Source organism: Ranitomeya imitator, chromosome 4, assembly GCF_032444005.1.
Source record: "Ranitomeya imitator isolate aRanImi1 chromosome 4, aRanImi1.pri, whole genome shotgun sequence".
Classification (NCBI taxonomy): domain Eukaryota; kingdom Metazoa; phylum Chordata; class Amphibia; order Anura; family Dendrobatidae; genus Ranitomeya; species Ranitomeya imitator.
In genome coordinates, this window is record NC_091285.1 from 448,854,750 (window position 1) to 448,867,279 (window position 12,530).

General features: G+C 42.2%; 1 protein-coding gene across 1 annotated transcript in view; it reads left to right on the top strand.

Annotated features, from left to right (window-relative positions):
• Window positions 1-12,530, top strand: part of LOC138676431 (putative leucine-rich repeat-containing protein DDB_G0290503) — a 176,563-nt gene that overhangs the window by 155,772 nt on the left and 8,261 nt on the right. The window contains exons 28-29 of the mRNA XM_069765720.1: window positions 5,225-5,368; window positions 8,258-8,318. Coding sequence (XP_069621821.1) covers window positions 5,225-5,368; window positions 8,258-8,318 — 205 coding nt within the window. The remainder of the gene's footprint in view (window positions 1-5,224; window positions 5,369-8,257; window positions 8,319-12,530) is intronic.

Consider the following 12,530-nt stretch of genomic DNA (forward strand, 5'->3'; position numbering starts at 1 on the left):
ATACCCTCCCAGAGCTGTTGCTTAGATGTGAACTGCCTCCCGCAATCATAGACACTCCTTTTGATGATACTCCAGAGGTTCTCAATGGGGTTGAGGTTGGCCACACCATAAGTTTGTCCTCTTTTATGCCCATAGCAGCCAGAGATGCAGATGTGTTTTTTTGCAGCATGAGACGGTGCATTATCATGCATGAAAATAATCCTGCTGCGGAAAGCACGGTTCTTCCTCTTGAACCATGGCAGGAACTGTTGTTTTAGAAACTCCACATAGATTATGGAGTTCATCTTTACCCCTTCAGGGATCATAAAGGGGCCGACAATCTCTCTCCCCATGATTCCAGCCCAAAACATTACTCCACCTCCTCCTTGTTGGCACCTTAGCCGTGTTTTCATGGGGTGTCCATCAACCAGCCATCCTCCACTCCATCCATCTGGACCATCGAGCATTGCACGGCACTCATCGGTGAACAAAACAGTTTGGAAGTCAGTCTTCATGTATCGTTTGGCCCACTGGAGCAGTTTCTGCTTGTGTGCAGTGGATAGAGGTGGTCGACAGGATGGCTTACGCACAGCTGCAAACCTCTGAGGGACCCTGCATCTTGTTGTTCTGGGGACGTTGGAAAAGTTAACCTTACGCAATTGCCTGTTGAAAAGAGTGCTCAATTTTTCCTTATCAATTAATCAGCTACATACTTCTTGATTGTGCGATGATCACGATGAAGTGTCTTGGCAATGTTGATTGTAGTCATGCCTTGACCTAAATACTCCACAATTTGTTGCTTCTCACATCCTTTTTCTTTCCCATTTTGGCCAAAAATGTAGGCTGCTTAATAATGTGGAACAGCCTTCTTAAGTAGTCTTGCCTTTATTTGGACACACCTGCCAAACTAATTTGCACAGGTATCTGCAATTGCTTTCAGTGACATAAGGGTATGTGCACACGTATCCCGGAGGACTGCGGATTTTTCCGCAGTGGATTTAGAAAAACCGCAGTTCAAAACCGCCGCGGTTTTTACTGCGGATTTATCGCGGTTTCTACTGCGCTTTCTACTGCGGGTTTACACCTGCAGTTTTCTATTGGAGCAGGTGTAAACCCGCAGCAAGAATTGACATGCTGTGGAATATAAACCACTGCGTTTCCGCGTGTTTTTTTCCGCAGCATGTGCACTGTGGTTTTCATTTCCCATAGGTTTACATTGTACTGTAAAGTCTTGGGAAACCGCTGAGGACACGCAGCTGTGGTAACGCTGCGGATCCGCAGCAAAATCCGCCGCTTGTGCACATGGCCCAAAGAGCCCTGACACACATCACCATCAATGAGTTTAAATGACAAACAAAAAAATTCTAACCTTATCACTCCGAAACTCTTTGTGCATAATAATTTGGAACACAGTGTAGTCTCCTTACACCGACTCAGCACTCTCCGCAAGAAGAAACATTCCCTCGTAGAGTATCTGTCCACGTTCAGGATTGCATCAGGATTTGGTCAGGATTTTATGCAGGTAAAATCCTGACCAAAAGCGCACAGAGAGGTCAAAAAATACTCTGTTGTACAAAAGTCACAGTAAATAAGCAAGTGCTAGTCAAAAAATGAAAAAATACAATCGCCAAGGTATACCCATAATAGAGCAGTCCTATCTAATGTATATAATCCCTATGCATGTTCTACATGGATATTTTCTCTCTGAACCCTGCTCATACAGGTACTATACAGATGATCAGGTTTTTAAATACATCAGATAGGGATTATATACATTAGATAGGACTGCTCTATTATGGGTATACCTTGGCGATTGGTGGAGCAGCTTAACATACTTTTTTTGCAAAAAAAACGTATTAACTAAATACCCTGTATTTTTTCATTTTTTTGATTAGCACTTGCTTATTTACTGTGACTTTTGTACAACAGAGTATTTTTTGACCTCTCTGTGCGCTTTTGTGTCTTCAAGTTCTTTGGTGGTGTGAACAGGTTTCTACAGACTTATTCACTGTGCAAGTAGCCCATGTGTTTTTGGTTTTAAAATCCTGACCAAATCTGCACCTGAGGTCACTGGCAGGTCACCTGCGCTGTCCTTGCGTTTTTCTGCAATGTAAGGACATGCTGCGTTCTTAAAAGACGCGCCGCATGTGCGTTTTCGCGGGTATGCCGCATGCGTCTTTTAATGCATAGTGGAGATGGGATTTCATGAAATCCCCTCCACTGTGCTGTAACATCTGGACGCTGTGTTTTTGACGCTGCAGCTCAACGCAGCGTCAAAAACGCAGCGTTTCCTGAACGTGGAAACATACCCTTAGACCACTGTTAATCTCATAAAACACAATTTCAGCATTGTTTCTGGACCAGAGATTATACTAGTGGTATAATGTAGTGAATCAAGACCAATAATGCAGCCAATAACCAACAATGTACTGTATAATGGGGGGCTCTCTTCCACTTACTTTTACAAATGAAGGGTAGAATTTCAAGTATTTAACATTTTTGTATGAATAAACCTCCAAATACAGGCAGTCTATGCACATCATATTACAAAGCGTACAAATTCATCAAAATGGGCATATGATTAATGAATTCTGCCTCAAAGTTCAAAATTGATTTTTTTTCTATCTTTAACTGCTAATAACCAAGAAAAATTATCTTTCACAATTGGTGCAGAATCCAACCAGAGGAGCAGCACTTTTAGACCTAATACTATCTAATAGACCTGACAGAATAACAAATCTGCAGGTGGTTGGGCATTTAGGAAATAGCGACCACAATATTGTGCAGTTTCACCTGTCTTTCACTAGGGGGACTTGTCAGGGAGTCACAAAAACATTGAACTTTAGGAAGGCAAAGTTTGAACAGCTTAGAGATGCCCTTAATCTGGTAGACTGGGACAATATCCTCAGAAATGAGAATACAGATAATAATTGGGAAATGTTTAAGAACATCCTAAATAGGCAGTGTAAGCGGTTTATACCTTGTGGGAATAAAAGGACTAGAAATAGGAAAAACCCAATGTGGCTAAACAAAGAAGTAAGACAGGCAATTAACAGTAAAAAGAAAGCATTTGCACTATTAAAGCAGGATGGCACCATTGAAGCTCTAAAAAACTATAGGGAGAAAAATACTTTATCTAAAAAACTAATTAAAGCTGCAAAAAAGGAAACAGAGAAGCACATTGCTAAGGAGAGTAAAACTAATCCCAAACTGTTCTTCAACTATATCAATAGTAAAAGAATAAAAACTGAAAATGTAGGCCCCTTAAAAAATAGTGAGGAAAGAATGGTTGTAGATGACGAGGAAAAAGCTAACATATTAAACACCTTCTTCTCCACGGTATTCACGGTGGAAAATGAAATGCTAGGTGAAATCCCAAGAAACAATGAAAACCCTATATTAAGGGTCACCAATCTAACCCAAGACGAGGTGCGAAACCGGCTAAATAAGATTAAAATAGATAAATCTCCGGGTCCGGATGGCATACACCCACGAGTACTAAGAGAACTAAGTAATGTAATAGATAAACCATTATTTCTTATTTTTAGGGACTCTATAGAGACAGGGTCTGTTCCGCAGGATTGGCGCATAGCAAATGTGGTGCCAATATTCAAAAAGGGCTCTAAAAGTGAACCTGGAAATTATAGGCCAGTAAGTCTAACCTCTATTGTTGGTAAAATATTTGAAGGGTTTCTGAGGGATGTTATTCTGGATTATCTCAATGAGAATAACTGTTTAACTCCATATCAGCATGGGTTTATGAGAAATCGCTCCTGTCAAACCAATCTAATCAGTTTTTATGAAGAGGTAAGCTATAGACTGGACCACGGTGAGTCATTGGACGTGGTATATCTCGATTTTTCCAAAGCGTTTGATACCGTGCCGCACAAGAGGTTGGTACACAAAATGAGAATGCTTGGTCTGGGGGAAAATGTGTGTAAATGGGTTAGTAACTGGCTTAGTGATAGAAAGCAGAGGGTGGTTATAAATGGTATAGTCTCTAACTGGGTCGCTGTGACCAGTGGGGTACCGCAGGGGTCAGTATTGGGACCTGTTCTCTTCAACATATTCATTAATGATCTGGTAGAAGGTTTACACAGTAAAATATCGATATTTGCAGATGATACAAAACTATGTAAAGCAGTTAATACAAGAGAAGATAGTATTCTGCTACAGATGGATCTGGATAAGTTGGAAACTTGGGCTGAAAGGTGGCAGATGAGGTTTAACAATGATAAATGTAAGGTTATACACATGGGAAGAGGGAATCAATATCACCATTACACACTGAACGGGAAACCACTGGGTAAATCTGACAGGGAGAAGGACTTGGGGATCCTAGTTAATGATAAACTTACCTGGAGCAGCCAGTGCCAGGCAGCAGCTGCCAAGGCAAACAGGATCATGGGGTGCATTAAAAGAGGTCTGGATACACATGATGAGAGCATTATACTGCCTCTGTACAAATCCCTAGTTAGACCGCACATGGAGTACTGTGTCCAGTTTTGGGCACCGGTGCTCAGGAAGGATATAATGGAACTAGAGAGAGTACAAAGGAGGGCAACAAAATTAATAAAGGGGATGGGAGAACTACAATACCCAGATAGATTAGCGAAATTAGGATTATTTAGTCTAGAAAAAAGACGACTGAGGGGCGATCTAATAACCATGTATAAGTATATAAGGGGACAATACAAATATCTCGCTGAGGATCTGTTTATACCAAGGAAGGTGACGGGCACAAGGGGGCATTCTTTGCGTCTGGAGGAGAGAAGGTTTTTCCACCAACATAGAAGAGGATTCTTTACTGTTAGGGCAGTGAGAATCTGGAATTGCTTGCCTGAGGAGGTGGTGATGGCGAACTCAGTCGAGGGGTTCAAGAGAGGCCTGGATGTCTTCCTGGAGCAGAACAATATTGTATCATACAATTATTAGGTTCTGTAGAAGGACGTAGATCTGGGTATTTATTATGATGGAATATAGGCTGAACTGGATGGACAAATGTCTTTTTTCGGCCTTACTAACTATGTTACTATGTTACTATGTAACTGAGTTTGCAAATTTTTTAGTGGGAAACATTGCATGTTTTGCAAAATGTAGCAAAAAATGCAGTAAATTGGCACCCAGTGGGCACACAGCCTTACACATGTGTTTTTATCATCAAAAACTTTGCCATAATGTAATACTTAGCAATTAATTTGAGATGCTAATGGTGTACACTTTCTTAATGTGCCCTCTCTTCTAGAATGTTTTGAGATCCGTAAAGGTCAACAAGGAACTATCAAAGGACAAAATAGACCCTCAAGATGATCTTCAGAATCCATCAAGAGAGATGGCTGAGAAAGATATCCACAAATTGCAAAGGCAGCTTGAGGAAAAATCTGAAAAAGTACAGTATTACTAGTTTTCATTACTTCTGTAATGTTTACATGCTTGAGCTGGTTAGACACAATTGGGTGAAGCTGGAGACAGCAATTCCACTGCACTGAAATGTAGTAGGACATGCAGGGCCGGTTATAGATAAAGTGGGAGCCCGGGCAAAGGTTTAAACTAGGCCCTAAATGCTATCATATTGCACCATCACAGTCAAACATTCCAGTTGCATTTACAGGCACTGAGTTCAGGCTGTTTAGTGATCAACGATATTGAAGTTGTTTGATGCTTGTTTCCCAGCCTCGATCACTAATAGATCAATCTGTCCCCATACAGTATCATGTTATCAGCAGCACATCTGAGTTTTACATCGGGTGATGTGCTGCCGAGAACAATGATTTTTGTACTTCCATAAACAATCCAATCACACGATGAATGAGCAACATTTTGCTCGTTCCTTGGATGATTGCAACAGCTTTACACATATGAACTCTCGTTTGTGCAGCCGGTATTTACAAATGTGGATGACGCACAGTGTGTGTTACAGTTACATACTGCCACTATGTGTCCATACCCGGCCATCTACATACAGTTGTGCTCAAAAGTTTACATACCCCGGCAGAATTTTGTTTTGCTTTCTTGCCCTTTTTTCAGAGAAAGTGAATGATAACACCAAAACTTTTTCTCCACTCATGGTTAGTGGTTGGGTGAAGCCATTTATTGTCAAACTACTGTGTTTTCCCATTTTAAATCATAATGACAACTCAAAACATCCAAATGACCATGATCAAAAGATGACTTACCCCATTTCTTAATACCCTGTATTACAGGGGTGTCAAACTGCATTCCTCGAGGGCTGCAAACAGGTCATGTTTTCAGGATTTCCTTGTACTGCACAGGTGATAATTTAATCACCAACTCATTTTGTGTAGGTGATTAAATTATCACCTGTGCAGTACAAGGAAACCCTGAAAACATGACCTGTTTGCAGCCCTCGAGGAATGCAGTTTGACACCCCTGTTGTATTGCCCCCTCTAACATCAATGACAGCTTGAAGTCTTTTGTGGTAGTTGTGGATGAGGTTCTTTATTTTCTCAGATGGTAAAGCTGCCCACTCTTCTTGGCAAAAAGCCTCCAGTGGATTTTGGGCTTTTGACTTTTTTTAATTTTACTTACAATATAGTGGGGGTTTTTTATGAAGACCTGGATGCTGGAATTTTTTCCTCCCCATTTCATAATATTGCAATTAAACAGAATTGGAGCACAATGAGTTACCCAGTTTGTCTGTACTCATTACCGACAGATGAACTATTAGGACTGTGAACATTCTAAATAATATTGCAGTTATATATATTTAGTTCACACTTTGCATTTTTATGTAGTTCAATCATGTGGTATTATACCCAAAAACACTGTTTCCGACTTCTTGCTCCAGTAATTTATTGGAGCAGCTAAATGTTCGCATTGTTGTTCTCACAATGTGAAAAAAATGCAGTCTTCAGATTATGATGTATGTTTTATAAAAATAATTGATTCAGATCATATTGCCACATTGATATGATGCAGGTGTCAACCTTTAAAATGAATGGGGAGCAACAATGACATTAAAAACCACATAAAAAATATGAATTGGTTTTGCATAGGGAAAGCTCTCCAAACATGTGACTAGGAGAAACTCTAAGGGTACCGTCACACAGTGGCACTTTTGTCGCTACGACGGTACGATTCGTGACGTTCCAGCGATATCCATACGATATCGCTGTGTCTGACACGCAGCAGCGATCAGGGATCCTGCTGAGAATCGTACGTCGTAGCAGATCGTTTGGAACATTCTTTCGTCGCTGGATCTCCCGCTGTCATCGCTAGATCAGTGTGTGTGACACCGATCTAGCGATGCGTTCGCTTGTAACCAGGGTAAGCATCGGGTTACTAAGCGCAGGGCCGCGCTTAGTAACCCGATGTTTACCCTGGTTACCAGCGTAAATGTAAAAAAAAAACAAACAGTACATACTTACATTCCGGTGTCCGTCAGGTCCCTTGCCATCTGCTTCCCGCACTCACTGACTGCCGGCAGTAAAGTGAAAGCAGAGCACAGCGGTGACGTCACCGCTGTGCTGTGCTTTCACTTTACGGCCGGCAGTCAGTGGGTGCGGGAAGCAGACGGCAAGGGACAGACACCGGAATGTTAGTATGTACTGTTTGGTTTTTTTTACGCTGGTAACCAGGGTAAACATCGGGTTACTAAGCGCGGCCCTGCGCTTAGTAACCCAATGTTTACCCTGGTTACCCGGGGACCTCGGCATCGTTGGTCGCTGGAGAGCTGTCTGTGTGACAGCTCTCCAGCGACCACACTACGACTTAACAACGATCACGGCCAGGTCGTATCGCTGGTCGTGATCGTTGGTAAATCGTATAGTGTAACGGTACCCTAAGAGCCATGGAAGAAAGGAGTAGACTTATAATTGCAAGCTATAAGGGTTCGTGCACTTGTAAAAGATTTCCGTCGGCATGTGCTTCCATATATTTCTAGCCTCAAAGCAATATTTTAGCATCTCAAGGCAATACAGTTTGCAATGAAGCATAACATAACTGATTTTCTTAAATTGTTTATCTCACTGATTTATGTGAGAAACTTCAAGTGCCCCCATAAGCCTGTGAAGATACAGCATGGGTACAATGCAGGCAATAATATGCACTGATGCATCTCATTTTTGAAATCCATTCTCAGTTTTGTCTCAAATATAATTCATGAAGAAAACTACAGAAAAATCCAAACTGTGAACCGGTTTTAAAAGTTTTAGTGAATGCCCAAAAATTAAAGCTCGAGCAAGGATGAAGATGAATATTTAATACTGAGAAAATTAAAAATGACTTGCAGGTTATATATTGACTTTATTTTCTTCAGATATCCACATTGGCCTCCGAAATCAAAATGTTAAAAGAGAAAAATGAATCTCTAATGAAAGGTTGGTACAACTAATTTGTTGTCATTAGTTGGTAAGTTGCTCAGTGGGGTTGTGTTCAGCGCTGTGCAGCTTAATTCCTACTCACCAAAACTGTCAGTTTTATGGACCTCTCTTTGGACGCAGAGCCATGACCATGATGCAAAATTAAAGGGCCTTCCTCTAAAATGTCTGTGTATGGTACAGCATTAACATTTCCTTTTACTGGAATGATGTACAATAACAAATTGTATTGAGGTACCGTGTTAGCCAGAAAAATCAATGTGAATACTTTTCTGCCCAATGATGACAGAAGTATTCTGGGAGTGATACCTTTATTGGCTAACCAGAAAATAATGTTTGCAAGCTTTCAGAGCACAGAGGCTCCTTCTGTAATCTAGCCTGAAGAAGGAGCCTCTGTGCTCTGAAAGCTTGCAAACATTATTTTCTGGTTAGCCAATAAAGGTATCACTCCTAGAATACTTCTGTCATCATTGGGCAGAAAAGTATTCACATCCCTTTACTGGAAATAAGGGTCTGAATGTAAATCCTGAAAAACAGCCCTATACCACCTAACCTATCTGTACAGTATACCATGCGTCAGGGACGGACTAGGACTGAAATTCAGCCCTGGCATTTGAAATCACACAGGCCCATGCTGTTCCCGTCCCCAAGCACCAGATGGAGATATATTACTAATATTATCCTGGATGGAGGAAATCTACTACAAGACCAATATTTCTAATAATATCAATTATATTGCTATATATAAGATTAAATAATAATATAAAAATAATACTATTGCAATATTACAGACAAATACCAACAAATCATAACCAAATATTACCAGCATATGCAGTGTTAACAATACCACTATACTGATCGCTAAAGGGGTTGAGGTTAAAGTCTATGTAACTTCAGACTTCTAGCGCACACTGTAAGGATTCTTCGGCATTGGGAGCAGCCGTCATGTGACTACAAGTATGCGATTTTCACACCTCTAGCCACTTTCCTACTAATTGTACTCGACTTTGCTAATTTAGCTTTAGAGATTTTGCTTTGTGGCCCATTCTGTTCAAGTTATGCCACTGCACATGATCACCATCTCCCAGTGCCATCACTGGAGAATCCTGACAGCGTGCGTGTTCTGTGAGGATTTGGAAGTCCGTGGTCACATAGAGTCACTGCAGACTTTAATCTTAACCTTGGACAACTACTTTAACCAAAACCGCTGTACTAAGACTGGTATTATTACCATTAGAGATGAGCGAATTTGATCAGGTCCCTGCTTATTTGGCAAGCTATAGCGCTTACCGAATAAGCTGCAGAGGGAACCCGGAGACATGGAACGCTCCGGCTGATCAGTTGTTCGGTGCTGCAGCTCCATGTGTCGGGGCTGTGTGACAGTCACAACACATGCATGGAGAGCCTGTGTATTGTGCTATCCATGCATGTGTTGTGACTGCCACACAGCCGTGACACGTGCAGCTGCGGAACCGGACAGCTGATCAGCCGGAGAGCTCCATGTATCAGAGTCCCCTCTGCAGCCTATTCGGTAAGCGCTATAGCTTGCCTAATGAGCAGGGACCCGAGCAAGTTCGCTCATCTCTATTCACCATACAGTGACCATATAGTGGTAATATAATTTCTACTCAAGTGCTCTGCAGACTATATATGAGTATATTGTGCAGGTTGTCACCAGTGGCATTCTCACTGATTGTTGTCATTCATTTTCCCTTTTCCTTTGCATTCAGTCCAGACCACCCCAGCTCACCATGACCTCTTATTCCTTCCATAACTCGTCCCTGCAAAATGTCACACAGAGACATCTTCACTTTACTGATTTTCCAGGACCCTCCTCATATTCTACCACCTCTACACAAACTACAACTTGTGATGCCTTATAAGGCTATGTGCATACGTCAGGATTATTTGCAGAAATTTCCTGAACAAAACCGGACTTTTTCCGCAGGAAATCCGCATGTGTTTTTTTCGCGTTTTTCTCGTGTTTTTTGTGCGGATTTTTCGCGTTTTTTTTTCGGAGCTTCCCAATGCTTTAAATAGCGGAAAATCTGCGAAAAATCCACAAAATTTATGAACATGTTGCGTTTTTTTTCCGCGATGCATTTTATTCACGGAAAAAACTCAACATATGCACAAAAATTGCGGATTGCATTCTATAAATAGGATGCTTAATGGATGCGTTTTTTCCACAGTTTTATCGCGAAGAAAAGCGAAAAATCCGGAACGTGAGCACAAAGCCTAATAATTCCGCTGTGCCCCTTTTAATAATGCTCCCGTATCTCCTTATAATAATAAAAATGTCCTCTGTGCTTTCCTTATGTTAATAATTATGACTCCTTTCTTCCCCTAAAAATGATAATTCAGCCATAGTGCCTCCTTATAATAATGACTTTAAGTGCCTCTTTATTATAATAATGTTCCTGAGCAGGGGCGTACATAGAAACAGCAGGCGTCCCATAGGAAAAGTTCTGTCACATCAGTCAAAGAGCACATCTCCCAACATTTTAAGGAAATGTATTGCAGCACTTAGACAGTTAGTTTGGACCTACTGAAACCCATAAGTGGTCTCACTCACTATGATGCCCCTTTCATGACCCCCAGACTATTAGGATCCCAGAAAGCACGATGACTGCACACAGTATGATTGTCCCACACAATTTACACAAAGTATGATGTCTCACAGCACCCCCTAACAGTAAGATTGTCACCAGAGCCTTCCATACAGTATGGTACACACAGTATGTTGTCCACCACAGGCCCCTATATAAAATGTGAGGTCCATCAAGGCCCCCGTACAGTATGGTGACACGCAGCCCCATACGATATGATGTCCCCCATAACCATAACCATCCCATACTGTATGATGGTAATCACAGCCCCCAACATTGTATAACATAACCCATAGACCTACACACAGTATAATGTCCATACCACAGTCACCCCACACAGTATGATATCCTCCAAGACCACCTTACGTAGTAAGATTGTCTCCCCACAGTCACCCCACACAGTATAATAGATCCACATAGACTATAAAGGTCCCTCATAGCAGCAATACTGTATGACAGTCCCCCCCACAGCCCCGTATATAGTATGATTGTCCACTTCACAGCCCCCCATATAGAATGGTGGTCCCTCCAACAGCTCCCTATATAGTATGATGGTCCCAACAACCTCATATAGTATGATGGTCTGCCCCACAGCTCCTTATATATTAGGTTGGTACATCTCACAGCACCTATATATTATGATGTATGACTGCCCACCTCACAGTCCCCCGTATAGTATGATGGTCCCCACCAACAGCCCCTATGTAGAATGATGGTCCCTTCAACAGTACACTATATAGTGTGGTGGCCTACCCCACAGCCTCTTATATACTACTAGATTGTGGCCTGATTCTAACGCATCGGGTATTCTAGAATATGCATGTCCCCGTAGTATATGGACAATGATGATTCCAGAATTCACGGCAGACTGTGCCCGTCGCTGATTGGTCGAGGCAACCTTTATGACATCATCGTCGCCATGGCAACCATTATGACATCTACGTCGATACTGTGCCCGTCGCTGAATCAGAAACGTGAGATGTCTACGTCCTTTATGACATCATCGTCGCTGTGCCCGTTGCTGATTGGTCGAGGCCTGGCGGCCTCGACCAATCAGACGCGGGATTTCTACGTCCTTTATGACATCATCGTCGCTGTGCTCGTTGCTGATTGGTCGAGGCCTGGCGACCTCGACCAATCAGACGCGGGATTTCTACGTCGATGCTGTGCTGGTCTCTGATTGGTCGAGGCCTGGCGGCCTCGACCAATCAGAGAGCCGGGATTTCCAGGACAGACAGACAGACAGACAGACGGAAAAACCCTTAGACAATTATATATATAGATATGTCTCACTGACAGGCCAGGCCTCGACCAATCAGAGACGCAGGATTTCTACGTCGATGCTGTGGCGGTCTCTGATTGGTCGAGGCCTGGCGGCCTCGACCAATCAGAGACGCGGGATGTCTACGTCCTTTATGACATCATCGTCGCTGTGCCCGTCGCTGATTGGTCGAGGCCTGGCGGCATCGACCAATCAGAGACGCGGGATTTCCTAGACAGACAGACAGACAGACAGACGGAAAAACCCTTAGACAATTATATATATAGATCAGGAGGACTGATCAATATAGAAGTGTCAGGAGGACTGAGCAATACAGAAGTG